Source organism: Lepidochelys kempii, chromosome 3, assembly GCF_965140265.1.
Source record: "Lepidochelys kempii isolate rLepKem1 chromosome 3, rLepKem1.hap2, whole genome shotgun sequence".
In the NCBI taxonomy this organism is placed as follows: Eukaryota; Metazoa; Chordata; order Testudines; family Cheloniidae; genus Lepidochelys; species Lepidochelys kempii.
In genome coordinates this window covers 8,657,508-8,682,098 of record NC_133258.1, presented here as the reverse complement: position 1 = coordinate 8,682,098, position 24,591 = coordinate 8,657,508, and the positions used below count along the sequence as shown (strand labels likewise).

Sequence of the window (24,591 nt, the reverse complement as noted above, 5' to 3'; positions counted from 1 at the left end):
AGAGTAGAGATATCATTCCAATACCTAGTAGGCTTTGCTGAGATCACAAAACCAATTCACAGTTTGGTACTATTGGGAGTCTATGTTCAAGAAAGCCTAGTTCAAAAGATTTCAAGAAAAATAAGTACGTCAGAGAAATCACAGGGTCCCAGAAATGTACAGCTGGAATGGATCTTAAGAGGTCATCTAGTCCATTCCTCTGTACCAAGGCAATCCATCTGCCCACGCTCAGGCAGAATTAAGTATACCTAGAACATCCCTGACATGTGTTTGTTGGACGTTTAAGAACAGGTTAGACAACAGGTTTCCTGTTCTTTAACCTCCCTCCTTAACGGGGCATTGTAATAGGGTATCAGGTTCTAGGATATTATCTAGAGATACAGAACTCTCCTGCTATCTGACCCTGGTGTCAGTTTCAGGAGCCCCACATAGATCTGTAATTTAAATCACACCTTCAGCAAGACCAGAGAAGTCCTAGTAGTTCTATCCCAGGACGTAAAAGGGATTGAGGCAGAGGGAACTAGAGACAGAGAGGGTTCCTGCAAAAAGCAACTCTAGAGATAGCCCAACACAGGAGCAAAGTCTGCCAAGAAGGTTATGTTTATTATTATTTAACTTAATAAAGGAAACCTCAGGAAAGGGATAATTTTGGACCCACTCCAGCATGTGCATAAATGTGTTAGGAGCATGGTGGGAATGCCACCTGCTTACAGGCATGCATTTTATACTCACAATAAAGAATGATTTTATCAATGTCTTTTCTTTTTAGGCTGGAATCCAAGTTACCAAGCTAGGAATTGGGAAGGGTGAGAAAACACTTGGTATGATTTTTATACAATTATATTAAATAGCAGGCACTAATAAACATTTCAAAGCTTTTTAAGGAGAAGACTTTCCCCACACCCCAATGTGCTACCTGGTAATCTTTCTCGTATTTTGTTTCCTGCTGTCAGCATAAAACATGAAGTATTGGCAGGCATACAACAGGCTAGGTGATAAAATTGTAACACTGACATCACAACCCAACCTGCTCCTCACAGTCACCGAGAAAGGAATCCAGCATTTTAGGTTTGCAATGCTAGCTATGTTTTGTCTTTGATTTGTTTTTCCTTTCTGTCCATTAACTTCCAACAGGACTTTTTGAGTCAATGGGCAGAATTTTGGAGCTCTTGAGACCCTGTACAATACCATAGTCTCATTTGAAAAAGAGAGAGAAAGCTGGTGGTGTTCGTGTTCAATTTTTGTGCCACTAACTAAATCTTAGCATTGGAATATTTTAAATGGGTTATTTTAATTGAGCAAATTAAATTCATGATGGCTTCTTCTGAATAACGACTTAAATGTAAAATACCATTGCTACATGCTAATCTCATGTTTATATTATTGTCTTTATACATTGGCCAATAAACATACTATAGACTGATCAATCCACATTGCCATTGGTAACAACAGAATTCTGCACAAAGGAGAGGGCAGCATGTTGGCCAGCCAACTTGCCAACCAACTGGACCATAAAACTGTGTATTGTACATGCAGCATAGAAAAAAAGTAACAATATTTACAGAGTCTATCTAGAACAGGCACATACTTATCAGGTTAACATAGATCACAATCATGAATTAAAGAAAAACATGCTTTACTATTAATTATTACTGTTAAATATTTGTACTGAGTGTGGAGTCTGGAGCCTGCAATCAGGGAGCAGGGCCACCGTGTGCTAGGCATTCTACAAATATATAATGAAAAGCCAGCCCTGCCCAAAAAGTTTGGAATCTAACCTATGTAAATCTTAAATCTATATGTTTTTGTAACCACACCTCAGAACATTTTGGTCTTTAGCCTTTTCTCATGCCCACACTGACCACAGCCAGTTTATTAGCAGCCCCTATTGTCGAGGGGATTGCAAACACTTTTTTGATCAAGTGCTCAGCTATAACCTCTCTCCTGACTCATCCTCTTCTATGATCAGGGTATAGGTTCCTTTTCTCCAGAGTGGAACAACAGTGATTGCTACCATAAAGGACCTGATAGTACAAAGTATTGAGTGCTCTTAATTTCCAGTGAAGTCAACAAGAGAGGTGGGCATCAATACCTAAAAGCAACTAACAATGAAGTGGATTTGAGACCTCTCAGAATGTGACAGTCCCTCTCGGGACTGGGCCCTAACCAGCTACAAAACAATTCCAGTGAATTTGTTTAAAATAAAAATATTGCAAAATAAAAGCTGCAGAATATAACCATAGCTGGATAAAAACACGATGGAAAATGCAGCTAGCTAGCTCCAAACTCTTAGCTACAAAATACTGACTACATAAGCTGAAAAAAAGTACATTATGACATTATAAAATTTTATGGAAATGCAATGCACTATTTCTCTTAATGGAAGAAAAAAATCAAGCTTTTGGAGAACACAACAAAACAAGTTGGTTTGTTCATCAACAAGAGAAAGACCAAATATATGGCTATCAGTATTCCAAATGCAACCATCAGAGTAACCATCAGAGAGACACTAGAAAAAGTAAGTCATTTTACTTATCTGGGAAGCGTGATCTGCTATCATGGTGACACCATGCTACCTGTCAAGTAATGAATATCAAAAGCAGCAAACAACTTTATAAGCTTGCAAAGATTTGGAATAGTAGCACGAACATCACTGATACAAACATATGAATTTTTAACACTGGCATCATGTCTGTCCTACTCTGCAGAGCACAGTCATGGAAATCCACAACAGCAATTGATAAAAAGATCACAATTGTTTGGAAAGAAGATGATACGAATACGAAGATTTTCAGAGTCCACTGAAGAAAAAGTTTATTACTACATCCAAAATTCTAAGTAGAGCATACCAACGTCACACATCAAACATGGCAAAAAGACAATGCTGAACATATATTAAGGATGCCACCAACACAACTTCCACATGGAGTGATAAAATGGATACCAAAAGAGAAAAACAGGGTGATTTAGACAAACGTTATGTAGAATAATAGCGATAGAAGCCAAATCCCTCAACATGACACTTGGAAGCTTGAACAGACCAGCACAAGATTGAAATAAATGGTGAAAACTGGTGGATGCCCTATGCTCCCAAGAGCATGGAAGGACAAAGACAAAGAAAAGATTTAAAGGGACAGAAGGAAGACGAAAAACAGGGAATGAACTGGACTCATCCACGCATGCACTGCAAAAAAACAGCCCTCATTTATCTAAACTACATCCAATACAGGGCCCACCGTCACACACCAAGAACCTAGTCTCCAAAAGGAATGCTAAACCATAACCATGTATATGATCGCTGAGACTTTGGTGAAGGAAGGGGACATATAAGCCGCTAGCTATATTAGACACAGGATATGCAAGTGATATTAATCAATGGTGACCACTCCTCTCATATTTTCCAAGCTTATATTAATTTTACCAGGGTGATCCTGTGTCCTGCAAGACTAACTTGCTGAATATGAACTTTTCCAAATAATTCCCAGGCCCTTGGAATATCACCCCATTATGACACTGCTTCAGAAGATTGTGAAATGTTATGCAACATGCAATGCATCACAGCTAGATGTGGAGATGTAAATAGTGATATTGCAATGTAAATGTCAGTGCATATGAGTTTGTCCCAAAGGAGAAACTCAAACCATTTTATTACTCTATTAGTCAAAGAATAACAAATTAATTAACAAGAAAAAGTTCTCGTTATACTTTTTATTTGACTGACTAAAAATAAGATGAGCTAGCTGAGAATCAGGACATTTTCATTTGGAAGTGGAGAAACCAGAACGAGGAACAGCCCCAGATATTGTGGCAGGATGTTAATTCAGGCCTCATAATGAAATTCAGAGATAGAACAGATCAAAGGAGGACTGTCTTTACAGTAAAAATCCAGTACAGGTGTAGTTTCTGAAATGGAATGATCCTCTCCTGTTTTTAAAGTGACATGGTAATTCTAATGACAAATTGTGTTATAAATAGACTTGAATTATAATATCGTAAATCCGGCACATGTATTTTCTGTTTGAATGGCAGAAGCAAAAGACCATTTGCTACCAAATTTGCAGCGGAAACAACACAAAAGAAAATATGGAGTGAAGTTCAACAAAACACACAATCTGCCACTCTTCTCGCTTTCCACTTGATTATTGTCCTTCATCCACATCACACTTGAGGATAAAGCTAATGACATTGACCTTGAGGTCCTCCCACTGACACCCTAGCAGTGTACGCAGCTGGCAGTTAGAGTGACCTTCTGAACTCTACCCCTTTTGACATACTCCATTAATGTATCCTGGACTAAGAGCTGATTGAAAACAGTGGCAGTCAGGCACTACGCACATGACCCCTGACACTGCAGGCCTTTTCTTCCTCCTCACAGGCGGCAGCCAATAGGCGCGCTCCCTTGGTTGGCTACCATAGTAACCAAACTGCTGCTCTGCAGCATACGGAACAGATGTCACATGCACCAAGATGAATGCGATGGAGGGAGGGGGCGGATAGGAGAGGAGGAGGGAAGAGAGGCATCACACATTCAGAATTAAATGTTCCCACCAGAGGGAGTGAGTCATTTTTAAAGTGCAAAGCTGTATTTTTTTTTTAAGTTCTAAACACACACACACATATAAAGGCGTGTGCTTTCATCTCTTTTGCACAGGTGCTTGAGTTCCAGAAGCTCTCGCCACAGAATGAAAGCTATGATTTTCCTCTAAAGTCTAACTGAATGCCTGATCTATTTCAGAAATCCAAGCCAGCATTCTGCCCGCATTTCACAAATGCCCTCTAAAGCATTTTTTCTCTCCCCTTCCCTCCCCCCCCGCTCTCCTTCCAGGATATTACAGCAATTCAGTACTGCATTAAGTTAAACTATATTACATAGGCATTTTATGGCAAAATTGCACCCAATTTTAAGATTATCAAGAAACCATATTTCATTTTGAGAGCTATAAAGAAAATAACTGACATGGGGTTGTGTTTGGTTGTCCCCAACCTTACCATTAAAAATTAGTCTATCCTGGGGGGTAATTTTTAAATACATTCATAATGGAGCTGGATTGTTATTAATGTGAACGCTTGAACAACACAAGAATTATTCCCCCCTTGTCCTAGCCCCAGGGAGTGTGCTATAAATAATGAATCCACCATATTTAAAATATGTTCTTGACAAATATTTCCAAAGATTACCTTTCTCTGAAATTAACAAGTAAATCTATGCTCCTTATATTTGCAAAATAAGGACTGGATCCCATTGACTGCAATGAGGCTTCACATGTAGTCTATCTCTGATCACTCCTAAGGGCCAATCCTGCAAAGTGCTGAGTGCCCTTGACTTCTACTGATGTCAGTGGGGCTGAGGATGCTCAGTACCTTGCAGGATTAAGCTCTTCGTGATCACGGTCAGAGGTTTTTTACAAAAGTCCTGATCCTGCATCTGAATCCACACAGGAAAGGGATTTGTCTTTGCCGATCCAACTACAGGATCTGGCCCACAGATTAAACTAGAACACTCAGATAAATGGAAAAAAAATTTTGCTATCCCCTCCCTTGTTTGGAATGTGTGATGAATTCACAATTGTATAGAGCAACAGCAGCGAATTTTGCTTTATAATTATTTTTAAAAATGCTGCATATGTTCGTAGTTCATATATTATTAGATTGTAGGCTATTATACCCAAGTATACAGCATGAAATACATTTGATAAACCATGTTTACACACACACACACACCCTCCCCCCTCTTCCATAGTGAAAGAAGAAAAAGAATACAGGAATGAAAATTTAACTTTAATCCTTTATCGTCTTCCTCACTCACATGCAGCAATAGAATCATTTAGCTTTATTTCATGGTTAAGCAGTGCTCCAGGTCATTCAGAGAGGCTGAGAAATAAATCAACTTTAGCAAAGTAAAATGACAAAGAAAACTGGATTCTTTGCACTATGCACAGAGATGACTACTGTATTTAACTGTATTGAAGGCACATTACAAGACCACTAGAGGGCAATAAAATAAACAAGGTTTTGCCTTGGTCACCACACTAAATTCACTACGGTGGCCCACGAAAGCTTATGCTCTAATAAATTGGTTAGTCTCTAAGGTGCCACAAGTACTCCTGTTCTTTCTGCGGATACAGCCTAACACGGCTGCTCCTCTGAAACCTGTACTTCGAGTATATAAATCTATTACGGCAGTTTTTCCCTCCTTGCTATATTAAAATGCCATGTAATAATGTGGAAATCTATTTGCTATGACTGTTAATACATAAAGTAGCTATTTGTGTATTTTATATATATAATGACAAGAAGTTTGGAGGAAAAAAATCACCCAAGATACAATTAACCAATTGAAACAATAAAGAAATTATTTCACAAAGATTAACATGAGATAACCAATGTTAAGTGTGTGCATATATATTTTAGATGGGGCTAAAAGTCCCACCTATTCAAGTTGTCTGACACTTCTAATTATAAGACCCTGCATTCAGTTGCTCATAACTTTGTCAAAACTTGAACCATTTGGGTTGAAATTTTCCATGCCAAGTGCCAGCCTCAAGTTGATTTTTTATTTTAGCAAAAATGATTTAGCTGTTTCTGAGACTAGGGGAATATACATTGTTTTGTCCATATTAAAAAGTTTTTGTACCCGTTCTTTGAAGAGCTCTAGCCCCCTCCTCCCCTGCCTTGGAGCAGGGATTTGAAATTAGGCAGGGGGGTGACTTTTGTGTCAAGGATGTGCCACTCTGCCCAAATTTGGCCAAGTTGTGTGGCTTTCAAAAACTGAAGTTTGCACATGCTCAGCAGAGACTTCTTAGATTTTAGCAGCTAAACTCCTCAAGGATTCCAGCCACACTGAGCAAGCTTGAGACGAGGAACCTGGGATAGGGAGAATGGGACTGGAAGCTGGCAGAGAGGGATTAGGAGTCACGGTGTGGTAGAGCTGGAACTGGCTAGACAAGGAGACTGGGAGACAGGTAGGACACTGGGACAGGAAACTTGATCTGCAACCAGAGGATACTGTGACTGGCTGAGCAGAGAGACTGGAAGCCGAGGAGAGAAATGATGTGAGGATGGGACTGGGAGTTGTAGGTGGGGGAGACACTAAGAGAGATAGGGACCTAGGAGAGTAGACTTGGACTAAGAATCATTGAGGCAGTTAGGAGGAGGTGAAAGCGCAGGAGAGGGAAGGGATTTAGTTAGGTAAGTTGACTGCACTGAAGAACTCAAGGATCTGAATGTGGAGGAGTTACTTAAAGTCAAAGTTGCAGAAACTATCTGGAGCCTGCATTCCAAGCAAGGGGAAAAAATTCATAGGGAAGGGTTGCAGACCAAACTGGACGAACAATCATCTCAAACAGGTTATTAAGAGAAAGCAGAAAGGCTATCAGGAATGGAAAAAGGAATGGATCAGCAGGAAAACCTACCTCTTGAGATCATAAAGTGTAGGGAAAGAGTGAGAACCACCGAAAGCCAACCAGAGCTGGACCTTGCAAAGGAAATTAAAATCAGTAATAAAAGGTTCTTTAGCCATGTAAGTAAAAAGAAAACAAGAAAAGAAGAGGTGGGACCTCCAAGTGTTGAGAACAGGGTGGACATTAAAGATAATCTAGGTATGGCCAATGTCCAAACAAATACTTTGCCTCAGTTTTGTTACATCCTAGAACAGCAATCCCCAGAACAAAACAAAAATGAAGCAAGACACGCGGGCAGATTGTCAATCAAAACATATACTAACCATGAGCCAGTTAGGACAGCAATAGCCCAAACAGCAGGTATGTAGCAGCAGGCCCTGAGTAGCTGCACATACCCCATACTATGCATGTGTAACACTGACAGACCCCTGTCGTCAGCAGGCAGGATCAAACCTGGGATCTCTGGAGCCAAATGCATGACCTCTACTGCATGAGCTAAAAGCCATATGTTAGCAAAGGCTGTAAAGCAGACTCATGAATCTCTCTTCTCTCTAAGTGGTCTCAGTGCCACTAGATGGGACAGAGCACCACACACAGGAGGTGTGTGGGTTACACATGCACACACACGCTGAGTTCAGGGAGCAGGAACCACGAAACAAACAGGAAGAGGGAGCAGGAATCAGGAAGGGATATGCACACACACTAGTCATCACAATTTCCTTCTTTTCTACCCAAAAGTTCAGGAGTGCCTTGCGGGAGCAGTAGGTTATAGCTCTGATTCAGCACAGAGAGTGGATGCAAAACTTCCTCAACTGGCCAAATGACATCGTCATAAGCAGAAAGTTTCCTCTTTCTCTCTATCCTTCTTTCAGTAGGCAGTAGATTTTGCTCATTATCAACACATTCTCCATGTTCTAAATGCACCCTCCATGCTCTGTACCTTGCAACCCACAAGATCATGTCCCAAGTATCAAAAACACTTACAGACCCTCATCTTTTGTCCAGGATAGAATGCATGGAGTCTTGCATGAATACCTTTGTTGAAACTTGCATACTTCCTAGTCTCATTAGTCATGTTTAAGGATGATGAAGTGATAGGATGAACTTTTTCCAACAGCATAAACAATTTGGTCCTCATAGGTCAGCTGAAGAGCCATCAGAACAGGGTTTCTCCAGTACTTTCATGAGGTGTATTCTGAATAGCATATAAAGCATGACTCAAGCAATAGGGAAGGTTGTATCGCAACGTTCTTCCAGTATGCGAGGTACACACTTCTTAAAAGCCCCATGCAATTTCTTCACTATCTCATTTCCTTGTGGATGGTACACAGCAGATTTATAATGTAGTGTATCAATATTTGTCAGAAAGCCTTCAAACTTTTTGATACAGACGATGTCCCATTATTAGAAACAAGGCTCTCTGGTAGGCCAAACCCTGCAATTAAAGTCGTTCGGCAAGAAATGAGCTCCTTTGAGGTGCCTTGTGAAATTATGAATGCAAAGGGGTACCATGAGTAGTGGTCTATATCAGTCAACAGTGTGTAACCACACAGTGCAGTTGAGGGGTTTCCAAGGGACTACTGGTTTCCAAGGCCAGAAGAGCACTAGTTCTATGCACTGTAGAGGCTGAGTATGCCTTTACACAATAGTCAATGTTTGGGTGCAGCCCTGGCCACCAAACATAACTACACAGAAGTTCCTTCACTGTCTTAACTCCCAAATGTCCTTCATGAGCCACATCCAAGACTGCTTGTCACACTGCTGCTGGGACTGTCACCAGGGCTCCTCTGCATACGATATGTCAAATAGCACGTCTTCACCATGAGCATGGAACAAATTTTGTAGAATGTAGACAGTGTTCTCTTAAGGACTGAGTCTATCCGATCTGCTTGTACTATCACCTTGCACAGTTCAGATCTTGAAGAGTGGTGTCAGTGGTTTGCCTCAAGTTAACTAGCATAACTTTCAGTAAAAAGCATATGGTGCATTCTGCCATTTCTGCATTTGAGGGTGCCAACCCAGCAGAATTTCTTGAAAGAGCATCGGCAAGCAAATTATGTCTTCCTTTGAGATGTACCAAATTAAAGTCCTTCTGTTACAACTGAATAATCCACTGCTGTAGGTCAATAGCCTTGCAACAGAGGCCCAGAATAGGCAAATGATCAGTTTCTAAGGTAAAAATGTCCTCCCACTAAGTATACTTTGAAGTATACAATATCAAAATCCATCACCAATGACTAGCTCAGTCCAGGAATATTTTGCTTCCATTGGGATAAGAGTATAGTATACACATATAACCGGCCATCCCTCCTGGAGCGGAACTTCTTCCTGATCCTCTTTGCATACATCAGTGTGAATCACTACAGGCATGCTTGGATCAAAATAAACACGAGATTGGATCTATCAGAGAGCTTGACACAGGGTTTCAATAGTCTGTTTTCTTTCTTTATTCCAAACCAACTGTCCCTGGCCCTGGGTTAAATCCCACAGCAGCTTGGCAAAGGTACTAAAATGGGGCAGCGCATGGTCACCTGTGTATTGAGCTGGGCCAGTGACTGAATGTAAACTGCTATGATCAGTGGGTAATAGTAGCAAAGCATAAGCCTGTATCAGTTCACGTGTCAGTTTCACACCATCAGCTGATGGACAATGTCCTAGAAACTCTACAGCATCTTTTGCAAAACTGCACTTGGCCACATTCAACCTTATGCCATTCAACTTTATGTTGGAGCAGGGTTAGCACCTGGTCTAGAATAGTATTATTTTCAGGAAGAGTCTTTGCAAAGATGAGAATATCATCCAAATAGCAATATGCACCCTGGATATTATCAAGGAGCTGAAAGGCCACTCTCTGAATTACTTCAGGGGCAAAGACTAAAGCAAAAGGGAGCTATTGATCGTGGATACCTCCCCAATGGCATGCTGAAAGTCAATAACAGCTGCAAACTGTCAGCAACAAATATTTGCCAGTAACTGGATTGGTGATCCAACACAGAGAAAATCCAGGATCCACATACCCGGCATGTTACCTCATTGAAGACTGGCAATTGAAACTGCTTGTCTTTCACATGTTTATTGAGTGGCCTAAAATCTGCACACAGTCCGAATGTCACCAACTCCAATCCACAGGCCCTTCTATCTTCTGAACAATAACATTATCTCTCAGGCACTGCAGTTCTCCTCAAGATCTTGTCCATAATTGCACAAGGGGTATGATCTATGGGCGGTGCAAAAGGCTTGACGTTCAAATCCAATCACAGAATGTATGCATATCCCATGGACAGAACACCATCACCATTAAATCAATCATGCTGTCTCTGAATGATACATTGGGTATCCCCTTCTATTCTAGGCAACATAACTGCACCGGAGGTATCCTACATGAGTTCATGCATAATACCACGCTGTAAGCACAGATCATAGGATAATAATGGAACAGCATTTGCAGCAGTGTCTTTAACAGTGTAGAACTTTCTAGTCAAGGCTATGCCTTTGTAGAGCACAGAGCACACAACTTCACTCACACTCTGCAAAGCACACAAATTCCAAGCCTTTAAAACAACTGCAGTCAGACAAATGTCCAGACTGTGAACTTAACCAGAGGGGAGAACATTGACTTCAGCACCAGTATCCACCATGCACTTCAGCCGGGTACCATTAGCAAATATGTCAGGCGACCAGCTTGTCTTAACAGAGAAATCTTCTGTGAGCTTAAACACAAAAAGGAAGCTTATAAGAAGTGGAAACTTGGACAGATGACTAGGGAGAAGTATAAAGATATTACTCTAGCATGCAGGAGTTTAATCAGGAAGACCAAGCACAATTGGAGTTGCAACTAGCAAAGGATGTGAAGGGTAACAAGAAGGGTTTCTACAGGTATGTTAGCAACAAGAAGATGATCAGGGAAAGTGTGGGACCCTTACTGAATGGGGGAGGCAATCTAGAGACAGATGATATGGAAAAAGCTGAAGTACTCAATACTTTTTTTGCCTTGGTCTTCACAGACAAGGTCAGCTCCCAGGCTGCTGCACTGGGCAGCAAGTATGGAGAGGAGGTGAGAAGCCCTCAGTGGTGAAAGAACAGGTTAAGGACTATTTAGAAAAGCTGGACATACACAAGTCCCTGGGGCTGGATCTAATGCATCCAAGGGTGCTGAGGGTGTAGGCTGATGTGATTGCAGAGCCATTGGCCATTATCTTTGAAAACTCAGGGGGATTGGGGGAGGTCCTCGAAGATTGGAAGAAGGCAAATATAGTGCCCATCTTTAAAAAAGGGAAGGAGGAGAATCCAGGGAAATATAGACCGGTCAGCCTCACCTCAGTCCCTGGAAAAATCATGGAGCAGGTCCTCAAGGAAACCATTTTGAAGCACTTGGAGGAGAGGAAGGTGATCAGGAACAACAGCATGGACTCACCAATGGGAAGTCATGCCTGACCAATCTGATTGTGGATATGGGTAAAGCGGTGGACGTGATATATCTTGATTTTAGCAAAGCTTTTGATATGGTCTCCCACAGTATCTTTGCCAGCAAGTTAAAAAAGTATGGATTGGATGAATGGACTATAAGGTGGATAGAAAGCTGGCTAGATCGTCGGGCTCAACAGGTAGTGATCAAAGGCTTGAGGTCTAGTTGGCAGCCGATATCAAGTGGAGTGCCCCAAGGGTCTGTCCTTTGAAAAGGCAAACAAGTTCTCCTGCTTTTTCAGCTCTCAATTAGTTTCTTTACTTTAAATAAACTAGTCATTGAACTGAACTAGTTGAACAAACTGAAATGAAGAAAATATTCTCTCTGCACCTGCAGAAAAAGCCACCACTACCAAAGCTGGCTTAGCATTTTAGCAAACTGGCTCCAGGTGCTTAGCCTGTGACTTCCAACAGTTCAGTGGTTTGACTTGCTTTAAAACTTGGCAGCAAATATGCACTGCTTAATATTATTTTCATTATTAAATTTCAACGACTGTAGTAGGTTATAGCAAGTGTAGGCCTTAACATAGCTTGTCAATTTCAAACTTAACTTTAAATAGGTTTATTTTAAAAAATATTTATTTTAAAAAATAAACCTCTTCTTAATTTAAATATTTAAAAAATCAGATTTTTTTAAAAAGTATCATTTATTTTCTCTGGAGGTTGGAACCATTAGAGCAAAGAGAAAGTCTTGGGGGAAAATGGGACAGAAAGCAGGAGAACAAAATTAGAGGGAGATACAAAGACAGAGAAGAATTGATTTTGCTACATACTCACAATAGAAAGCTGTAAATTTACGATGAGTCCTGATTCCTGCCCAATCGCATTGTTACATATGACTTCAGGTACCAGTAAACTATTGGCTGGTATGTCACTATTCAGCTTGGAGCCCAGAAATATACAACATAATTACTAGCTACAGTTCTAGAGCACCAGAGACTCCAGGCAGTAGGAGCTATTGCAGACAGCAGCCAAAGCCAGGACTTTCGGGCATTCAGAGATCTTTCTACATTTTGACCGGACTTTCTCTGCCCTGTGCTGATTGGCTGTTTGTGTCAACCCTCTCTCTCCTCCTCCTTCACAATCCCTTTACCTGAGTTTCTCTCCACATCTGCACCTCTTACCCTCTTCGCCCCAGCCTGTCCCCCCTCTCCCTGTCCTTTCCATTTAGCTTAACCCCTCCCCCACAAAGATCATGGTCCCATTGTTCATTCTGCTGGTGTGTTATACCCGTTCCCCACTCCATGTCTGCCTTGTCTACTTAGAACGTAAGCTCCTTAGGGCAGGGAGTGTCTCCTACTCCAGTGGTCCTCAACCTTCCCAGACTACTCTACCCCTTTCAGGAGTCTGATTTGTCTTGGTACCCCAAGTTTCACTTCACTTAAAAACTACTGGCTTACAAAATCAGACATAAAAATACTAAAAAGTGTCACAGCACACTATGACTGAAAAATTCCTGACTTTCTCATTTTTACCATATCATTATAAAATAAATCGATTGGAATATAAATATTGTACTTACGTTTCAATGTATGGTATATAGAGCAGTATAAACAAGTCATTGTATGAAATTTTAGTTTGTACTGCCTTCGCTAGTGCTTTTAATAAAGCCTATTGTAAAACTAGGCAAATATCTAGATGAGCTGATGTACCCCCTGGAAGACCTCTGCATACCCCCAGAGGTACATATACCCCTGGTTGAGAACCACTGTCCTACTCTATGTTTGTACCATGCTTTGCACTCATTCTTGGTTGATCCTTAGGCACTACCATACTAAAGTAAACATGATTAATAAACAATACTCATGAAGTGGATGTGGACACTGCATCCCAGCCTAACTCTGAGACTCAGACACAAATTAACCTTGCTGGTTTGAAATTCGTGCTCTCTTTGGTGCTGGTTTTATACATTTTTTACTCCATCAGTGAAAAACAGGCAGCTGTCAAACTTCACATTGCTCTTCTGGGTACTCTTTTTCCCTCCCTCTTTCTCCTTTTTTGGTTTATATTTTTTAAATAACGATTTCCCCACATATTACACTGTATATTAAAGACTGCACATACCAGAATGATCCCATGGACGTAAAAGAGAAAACTTCTACGGTGATCTACACTATCACACAAACCATGACCAGTACTGAGGTAGATGGACAAATGTTAGAGCAAAGATTGGAGATTTTGACTATGGGCCTGATCCTGCAAAGTGCTGAGCACATTTAAGAGTTGGCAATGCTGACCACCTCCCAGAAAGCATTTAGCATCTACCAGGATCAAACCATATGGGTCCAACTCTGAATTTCCTGTGTGCCCGAAACTCCCACTGAACTTACTAGAAGTTTTGGGCATGCAACGAATGCAGAACCAGATGTTTTGGTTTTATATTTTAAGGCTGGGTAAATAATGGAACAAATTCCATGGGCAGTTGCTTGATTTTTTTGTGCACGGTTTGTGCCCCATTTTTGTCACAAACACAAAAACTGAGGTTTGGACAATAAACACCTGTTTGAATAACAATGTAGCATTAGGAATAAACAAACTAGTTTGGATCGAGTAAGAGTTGTTCTGAACAGGGTGACCAGATGTCCCGATTTTATAGGGACAGTCCTGATTTTGGGGTCTTTTTCTTATATAGGCTCCTATTACGCCCCATCCCCGTCCCGATTTTTCACACTTGCTGTCTGGTCACCCTAGTTCTGCAGTTTCACCATCAAGCACATTCACATATGTTTAAACAATTGAAAAAACCCAAAACTTCGGTTTCATTTTTTAGCATTGCTGCATTTGAGGCTTCTCCCAGGCTAAAAAAGCTTTAAAAAAAAAAAAAAAAAAAAGAGTAGAAATGGCAGGAGGTCCACCAGAAAATGCCTCTTGGGAAGAATTCTTCCACATGTCCTCATCTCATCCCTAACAAGGCAGGCTATGATTTAAAAGCCACTGTACTTATACAATAATAAAATTTAACTTTTTTAAATGGAAAAAGAGGGCAGCTAAATCCTCAGATCCTGTCTTACTTTTTACTTTACTCCAGTAATGGGAGTTTGCTTGAATCAGGTTTTGGGTAAGGAGTCAAGGTTTTGAAGATTTAACCCAAATTGAATTAAATAAAAGCGAGTTATAAGATCCTAAGTTGTTGTAACCCTTACCTTTCTTTATCTCAGACTCCTCTATTTTCTCTCATCGCCACTAGTTATATAATGCTGAACTTAAACAAAGCTCACTGGGAGTAGGAACTGTGTCTATCTGTAAAGCACCATGCTCACTTATGGCACTCTGTAAACAATCATGAATTCAATTATTGAATTTATGTTCGTGGCATTTAATATGCTTATGAAAATTGTAAACTCTGATATAACAAATGTATAACCAAGGGAAGGAAATCTAAAATAATCAACTAGAAGCGAATCAGGATGGTCCACATGACTGGCCTAGCACTACAGAACACATGGTTTGACAGATTACATATGAGGGGCATCTAGTTTCTGTCAATGTTAATGCATGTCTTAATGCTCATAATTTCACTCCCGGGGTCAATCATGGAACTTTAACTTGAAGACTAACTTAATAATCATCTGCCTAAAATGTATAAAAGCACGACGTTTGTATAATGGAGTTGGAATCTTTTCATAAGTTGAAATGTGTAAAGAGCAAGGGAGGAATAAAGTTCCATCAGAAACACATATTCTTAAGGTAAGTTTATTTGATATTTACATTCATTTATACAAGGTCTAGTTTCTAAAAATGGTTTAATGCTCTGTTCAAGTGTTAGCTTGATGCAGTGGCTGGGGACATGTTCACAATGCAATAAAATTAAAAGGCATCTTTGCCAACCTCAGTGACCTTCAACCTAAGCGGATGATTGCAAAAAGAGAAGGTACGGTTTAATATTCTTCATAATCACTAGTCCAAATGCATAACAATAATGGGATATAAAAGTGACTGAATACTCACAAAGGGCTAAGTAAAGGGCCTGGCCCTTAGGTAGATGCACAGTGTGTGTACCTGGGGGAAGGGCCAAACAGCAATCTCCCTATGTGCAGCCTGCCTGAGAGCAAGCAACATTTGCAGTCTGCAGTCAGTGGAACAGAATCCATATGCAATGCATGCTGCACCCAATCCAGGGATGTAGCAACTCTACCTGTGTTCCAGTAAGCTCTGAGAAGCATTTTGATGACTTCCAATGCTCTTCCTGGACCTCCATATTGTCCTCAGTGCCTTTAAGGTACAACTGACCCTACTGTTTAAGCCTGGTTTCAGAGTAAAATCAACTTTATAGTAATAAAAAAAGTTTTTTCCCCACATGTGAGATCCTACAGTGTAGTGATGTAGGGAAGCTTATTAAGAAGTGTAAATCAGATGGATGATGACTGTAGTGCATTTTGTGAGCAATGAAGATACATGTGATATCCTTAATGAAGCTCACGTAGCTGCTGGTCATGTGATGACGAAATGCCAAAATAATTGGTGAAAAAATATACATCTCACAAGGAAGTCTGGAAGTTGTCAAATTCTTGTGGATAGAATTTCAGCATAGATGAAACCAACAAAGCACAAGTGTGGTCTTATTCAGCCAGGATTAGTCATCTCACGGACATGTTTATCTTATTGCTATGAAGTCAATTCCAGGAGACTCATACAAATGCATCATGATATGCCAGGTTCATCCAATTAAAGGTTTTATCCTGCTCCCACAGTCATGTAGAAGTGCAACTAGGAGTGCTATACCAGTTGCTAGTTATCTTTTTACTGGAAGGCGACCATATATTCTGGAAGTGACAATGAAGCCAAGTTTTCTGCTGGTCAGGGTAATATGAGAAGAATTAAGGATTGTTCATTGTAAGCCTTGTCATCCACAGACTCAAATATCTGTGGAATGCACAAACATAGCTATAAAGGAGATATTTATATCAAAGATAAATGGCAAAATAAAATAAAAAAAGCAGCATTTGGGGGATCAAGTTCACTCATTTTCACAAAACTATTTTTGAACGTTGAGTAACCACCGCTGTTCACTTCAGTATTGATGCAAAGATGGGACAAATATTTTCATCTCTGATACTTGAACTTCTGAAGAGGAGTTATCAGATGCTTATGCAACTACTGAAATTTAGAAGCCTTATTAAAAACAATCTTCTACATCCTAAGAAACCTGTAAACAGCCACCTTCTGCCAAGACCAACGTGAACAACCTTCTCCCAGTCACAATACATGATTTGAATCTTTAGAAGACTGTCTGTGTGAAATGATACTCATCAATAATCTCCCTCTAGCTGTCAATGATTTATCACATATAACTGCTCTGAGTAGAAGAAGTGTAAAACCAACTGGTGTAAATTCTTCCAAAAGAAGCAGGAAGACAACCAATGTCACTCAAGCTTCAGTTGCTCCAATAGACAGGTAGTGATACCAAACAACAGGGCATCTGCTCTAATTGATTGATGGATGCCCTCCTATGCTGAATAGGAGAGTATATAAGAAAACATAAAATTCATCCCTGGTGTAATTCTATTAGCTCTTATGGAATTACACCAAGGATGAATTTGGTCCAGTATATTCTTTTTGCTGTTTAATTCAATGAGAAATTTTAGACATTTCATTAAATGCTTGGTCTTCAGCTCTAGCCATCTGTCAAAATACTCAAAAACATTAGGCATTTGATGAAATGCCAAGTGAAGTGATAATTTGATCAATGAAAGTTTCAATCATTTACATGAATGGCTGGTTTGAGAATACCTTAAAATCAAATTTCACCCTAGTCTTCTTTCTTTCATGGAATCCTAGCTATTATGATGGCAGGTGGGGGGTGGGAACACTTACAATGTCATTTAGTCCATCCTCCAGCTAGGGTAGGATGTTTTTCTTCAGTACATCTTTTCTAATGCTTTGCATGTCTACTGTAGTTTTAAGCCTCTCCAGCGATGAAGTTTCAACCACTTTCCTCCAGAGACTGATCTATAGACTAATAGCTCTGGCCATTAGGAAGGTTTTCCCTGATATTCATTCTAAATGTTCATTTGTTTAATTTAATTCCATTACTCCTGGTTATACCGTTGTTTGGTTTTATCTTCTCAGATCAACTTATTGGCTAAGTCACTGAAACCTACATCAGTTTAGGGAGCATATTACATACATAAAGTAACCCCAGCATGTCTTCCACTGTTCTTTTGCAATTAACTTCAGTGGATTCCTGGAAGCCTGCAAACCTGATGCGTGCAGCCTGATTGAACCTAGTAAGATTGCAATCTTGAGGAAAAAAAATCTCTCTCTCCCCACCCTAATTCTGCATCTGGATTATTGCCTAGATAATTCATTTGACAACCAGATCCAAACTCGCAACTGTCTTGAAAATTAAATAACCTTAGGTTCAACTGTATTAAAAAAAACCCAAACACCTCAGCTTCAGACAAAATGGATTGAAGAGCTAACTCACAGCACATTCATCAAGCTCTGGCCCCCATTTTCTGTTTTTATAATTACACTTACACCTTTGTTACAATTCACTAACAGTGGAACTGTATTATAATACATATTACCATTCACTGACTACCACTGTATGCACTCAATTTCAAAAACAGTCAAAGATGCTTGGCCCCACTACTTATTAATTCCTGGTTGCTGTATTGCCATTTCTCAGCTGTTAAACAGCTGCATGAATCAGCAACAAATGTCACAGCTTAAAATAGATGTGTATATGAGGGACGCTCAGGTTCAACGCACAACCTCATTCTTGCCCCCTGGACTAGTCAAATGTAGACATGTTGCGTACTTAGCATGCTCAAGTTCTGGGAGGAGATCTTCATACTAGTGGACACTGTTGAGCAGACTATTAAGCAGAGACTTTGAAGGGCACAGAAGAGCACACTTCTGCAGCTACTGTGTCTTCTGTGCCTTGGAAGGATAATGATTCTGTGCCACCTTATAGGAAGTGTGTGTAATTTGAAATGTTGGGTTCTTCGGGACTCGGACAGGGATGCAGAAGGCCTACAGGAAAAATATAGTCTTCTCCCACTTTAAAGCCGGTGTTTTTCAGCATTAAGATAGCAAAATGATGCATAACTTTACTGTTTCACAGGGATAAGAATTGTCATTCACAGGTGTAGCAGTCCCTCTTAAACAGGAGCCTGTCTCTAATGCCTCCACCAGCTGCTTTAGAGAAGTATAAGAAACCTCATAGTAGTTGTTGTGGGACATCCCATACTTAAAGGAAGTTTCTTCCTAACTCCCATGAGTTAATGGTTGCCTTACGTCATGAAGCAGGAGGATTTCTATCCCCAATAAAACCAAAAAAATTTCCTTCAGTGTAACAACATATACAAGATAACATAATGTATACTTGATCCTACATCAGCACAGGCGGCTGGACTAGATAACCGCCCAAGGTCCCATCCAGCCCTACATTTCTACAATTCTGTGGCTCCCTGAAACAATACACTGTTAATTCTTTTCAAGGTCTCAGCTGGAAAAAAAAAAAAGACAAAAAAAAGGACAGCTAACTGGCCTAAGAACATGTTCCATTATGCAGGGAGATAACAAACAAGACAACTTGGCTTTAATTTAATTACAGTGCCAGCAAATCATGGGTACCACTCACACATATATTGTTGGTACTATACGTTTAGTGTAGTGCAGGATGTGGGGTGCGTCAATGCAGACCTTGGAAAACCAAGCAGTATGCTACACGTAAATGCCCTTTATCTGACTTGATAACGTTTATGGAGATCCATCTGACATAGGCAAAAGTGGCTCAAGCATTGTTGCGCATCTATTGTTCGTAGAACATGAATGTATAAGGAAGTTTACTGTATATATTTACCTTAAAAATAATGCAATGCAAATCAAAGGGAAAAAAGGTTGCTACAAAATATCGGAATGGGTCACGGCTCTCTGAACGACAAGAGATTTACCATAACTACAGTGCAACTGTAGGTGATGTGGCAGGCGCTCTGGTAACTGCAGTACATGTTTGTTGAGTAGCAGAGTAATTGACTGAATAGTCCCCTTTTTTAAAGTCACCTTCCCAGTTCAGAAACAAACTATGAAGGATATCAGTTTCATATCTGTGCCTAATTATATTAACACCTGTCAAGGTTCCTCCCCCACTCTGAACTCTAGGGTAAGGATGTGGGGACCTGCATGAAAAACCTCCTAAGCTTATCTTTACCAGCTTAGGTCAAAACTTCCCCAAGGTACAAAATATTCCACCCTTTGTCCTTGGATTGGCCGCTACCACCACCAAACTAATACTGGTTACTGGGGAAGAGCTGTTTGGACACGTCTTCCCCCCAAAATATTTCCCAAAACCTTGCACCCCACTTCCTGGACAAGGTTGGTAAAAAGCCTCACCAATTTGCCTAGGTGACTACAGACCCAGACCCTTGGATCTTAAGAACAATGAAAAAGCATTCAGTTTTCTTACAAGAAGACTTTTAATAAAAATAGAAGTAAATAGAAATAAAGAAATCCCCCCTGTAAAATCAGGATGGTAGATACCTTAGAGGGTAATTAGATTCAAAACATAGAGAACCCCTCCAGGCAAAACCTTAAGTTACAAAAAAGATACACAGACAGAAATAGTTATTCTATTCAGCACAGTTCTTTTCTCAGCCATTTAAAGAAATCATAATCTAACACGTACCTAGCTAGATTACTTACTAAAAGTTCTAAGACTCCTGGTCTATCCCCGGCAAAGACAGAATATAGACAGACACACAGACCCTTTGTTTCTCTCCCTCCTCCCAGCTTTTGAAAGTATCTCATCTCCTCATTGGTCATTTTGGTCAGGTGCCAGCGAGGTTACCTTTAGCTTCTTAACCCTTTACAGGTGAGAGGACTTTTCCTCTGGCCAGGAGGGATTTCAAAGGGATTTATGACAACACCCTAATTAGACTGATTTTTATAAACTGTGCCATTAGGAAATTCTACTATAGAGATGTCAGTTCACATAGCATTATGTTATATTGTTTCGTATCGGGATCTTGGTTTCAGATTAGTATCCGTTTGGTGAGACTCACAGCTTTGGGAGAGCAAACAGAAAGTTGTAAGACTCATACTGTGATATGGCTCCACTGCTGTGAGCAGAAGAGAAAAGAAAGCAAGTTGGAAAAGGCCTGGGTCCAAAGTAACAATAAGTAGCATGAAGTTCTGTAAGGTATAGATGAAGAATGAAACTTCAGCAGCCACTTTGTCCACAGAGAGAGAACCTCAAGCGGCTTCAGAGCTATACTTACGTGGGTGCCACTATTACAAAAATATAGAAGCAATTGTACACAATTTGCATGCACAGTTACTAAGGTGCTAGCAGCCATTTGGAAATTGGTTATTTGAATGTTCAAAGCAGTGATTTTCATATCAGACCATGGCAATTGCATATGCAAAGTAGTCAATTGTATGCATAATTTTGGGCACAAAATTAGTATATGCAGAGTTACAAAAATCAGACCCACTACATATAGCTCAATAGCTACAGCCTCCCATTCAGACTAGCATATACTTCTGATTTGTCTTTTATTCCTTAATACTTCAGCTCCCTACTGTATTTATACTAAATATTCTTGAAGGACTTCTGTCCTTCTATTTTATCTACCAGCACCTCTAAAACACCTATCACCATAATACCTAAGTACTAGTTCTCCAATATTCTTGTTCTTTAACATAATCATCCTCTAGTGAGTGCCCTGTGTAAGTGACATGATCTTTCTTCCTGGAGGGGAGATGCGAAAGGTGCCATTCTCTTAGCACCACTTGCTAGCTAATCTGCAATTGCATTATGTCCTAACTGCTTAATAGCAGATTACTCCATAATTGCCCATTACAGGAATTTAGACACCCTCCTCTGCAGCCTCTGGTTCTGGTCACTATCAAACACCAGATATTATACTGGCTAGACGTCTAGGCTGATCTGGTAGCAATTCCTGTGTTCCTACATCACAAGAAGCTGTATGTTCTAGACAGAGATGTTGAGTGATGTTCTAAATGCTGTCACAGTGGAGAAATACTGTATGGAGGAAAACTGGAGAGAGAGAAACCTAAAACATTAATATCATTCTACAGTGATATCTTGTACCATTAATTGCAACACTTGGATTGTGAACTTAGCTTTCATAGTAGGACACCATTTAGGTCAACTGTTCAAAAGGACACATACACAGTCAACATTTTTCCAAAAAAAAAAAAAAAATCTGGATCTTGAAAGAAAAAGATTGTCAGACCCTTCGTAGCTTTTTCTAAGATATAATAATTCTGCTGCCTTTTGTCGATCTGAGTCCTATAGGATCTCTTATGATAGGCAAAGCCAGAACCCAAATGTCATTAATTCATATGGGAACGTTCACTGGAGCTGCTGAAGTTGAAAGAGTCTATAGTCTTTCTCTCTACCTCTCACATTAAACAAATCGTGTGTTGTCTAATGTCAACACAGAGCATCTCCCTAAGTCGTACGATAGACTGTAAGTCTCCCTCAAGTCATACCTGATCTAAGCAGGTATGGAATAGACTGCTGAGTACACTACAGATACATTTTAAAGATTGAAAAACACATAATTAGAGATGACCCTGAGAGGCAGAGTTCTAATCTGGATCCAAACTAACCCAAATTCCATGAGTACTTGGATTTGAGATTTGCTTTGAACCATTACAGGAATAGGGGCCAACTGCAAAGTTGAGATTTGGACAGCCCTATGGTCCCTGGGTTTTGTTTTGGCACATCCACATAGTCTGTATTTTAAGACTAAAACATTGATATTTTCTACCAGAACAAGTAGCTAAACAATTCAGCACAAAGCCACCAAGATGATTCACAAAAACTTTTATAACAATTCAAACTTAAACCTTAAAATCAACACAACATCCAGTGAATAGTGAAAGGAACAATACACAGCAAACACACAGAACATGAGCTCACCTTCTGTGCTCATTCCCAATTTCCCTTCACCTTTGACCATGCACAGGCTAATTCCACACCCTATTCAATATTACCTTTTGATAATCCTCTTTAGATCTCAGAGCAGCTTCCATCTGTTCCTGAGAGAACGTGTAGATGGCTGAGCGATACTGTGTGCCAAAGTCATTACCTTGCCGCATTCCTGGGGAGAGAGGAAGCACACTGAGCCATTAGGATCATGCTTCTTATCTAATAGGATTGCAGTGTAAAGATTCAATAGACCTAATTTTAACAGATTCCATGCATCTGGACTAGCTGATTCTCTATTTCTCCACAGTCTTTTGTGGGCCTATACAATTGGTATTTTTAGCAAGTCCATTCCTTTCTTGCTTAAATAGACATGAAGTGATTCTATTTTGATATCTCCATTTAAATGGGATGTACATTAAATATAAGCATATTATGTTTTGGTAAATCACATAAGCAGTCAAATACAGATGTAAAGCCTTAAAAACATCACTGAGCTAGGGACATATTATGTGCTTAGTTCATTTTACTGCAATCAAGATACTCCTAAAAAACTTATTTTGCATCACGCAAACAACTCAAAGCTTTTTTGTTTTGACAAGTGCTCAAAAATTTCCCTCAAATGAAGGATTAAATTTTGCTGAGGAAAAAGTTTACAATGCACTGGAAGAGGCTGGCAACCCCACCCTGTAACTGGGTGATGATCCTGGTTTAAAAAATGTTGATCATCTTGTAAAAAAACGTTCAGTGTATTTTGCTGAGTCATAGCTACAGCCCGCTCATTGCCTTACCCGGAAGTAAGGGAGATGGGAATGACCCTTGAGAGAGGAAGAATCTAGTATGTGGGCTGAGCAAACCCTTGAGGTGGAATCCTGTAAGGAGCGAAGCCTGGCGAGAAGGCTTGGCTGGATTTTGTGCTGTTTCATATTGAATTCCTTTTGGGAATAAAACCAAGCACTCAGCATCTTATCGCTCAAATCGCCATTAATTGGGACCTGACTGAAAGACAGGCAGTTGGAAGAGGGCATCAATTAACTGAGCGGAGATACATCTGAGGGGCTAATTGGGTGGAAGTAACCTCCCCTCCCCCAGCAGCTGGGACTATATAAACAGACAAGAAGGAAGTGCTTGGAAGGAGAGTAGGAAGCCTGAAGGGAGAAAGGAGTAGCAAGCCTGGCAACTGTACCCTTCTCCCAGTGCAAGTGGGGGAAGCTGGCTCCTAATTGTAAATAGGATGTAAATAATGCTCTAGGCTGTGGCCTGCTGAAGGGATATAACAAAGCACAGTGGTGTTTCATGAGACCTGGAGTTGTGGTGGTTAGTTACTGATGCTGGAAAGGCCTAGTATTTAAGATTTTGTATTAGAGCAAGTAGGGAAAGGCACAAACACCAAGGTATTCAAGAGGTCTCCACAGTAAGAGTACCTTTGCAACGTACATGCATTAATTTGACAAAGAATATCGGCAAAGTAAAGGACACTTAATGCTAATATAAGACCAAATCCCAGTGGTAGATAGTCAATAGCTTCAAGGATTTGGCCTTCAGAGGCTCAATCCTGTAAATGTGTACATACACAAACAATTTTATTCAGTGGAATAGTCCCTTTACTCTTTCACACGAGTAGCCCATTCCATGGGGCTAGTTGTGTGAGTAGAGTGACTCATATACATGTTTGCAGGATCAAGGTTAGCTTCTGTCTCCTAAATTTAAAAATAATGGGCTGAATCCTAATATCCTTTCATAGAATCATAGGACTGGAAGGGACCTCGAAAGGTCTTCTAGTCCAGTCTCCTGCACTCAAGGCCGGACTACGTATTATCTTCT

General features: G+C 40.2%; 1 protein-coding gene across 9 annotated transcripts in view; it reads right to left on the bottom strand.

Moving 5' to 3' along the window:
* Positions 1-24,591, bottom strand: part of MSRA (methionine sulfoxide reductase A) — a 449,168-nt gene that overhangs the window by 114,900 nt on the left and 309,677 nt on the right. For all 9 annotated transcript variants that reach the window (XM_073335656.1, XM_073335660.1, XM_073335662.1 and 6 more), the window contains one exon: positions 22,836-22,942. In XM_073335656.1, the coding sequence (XP_073191757.1) occupies positions 22,836-22,942 (107 nt within the window). The remainder of the gene's footprint in view (positions 1-22,835; positions 22,943-24,591) is intronic.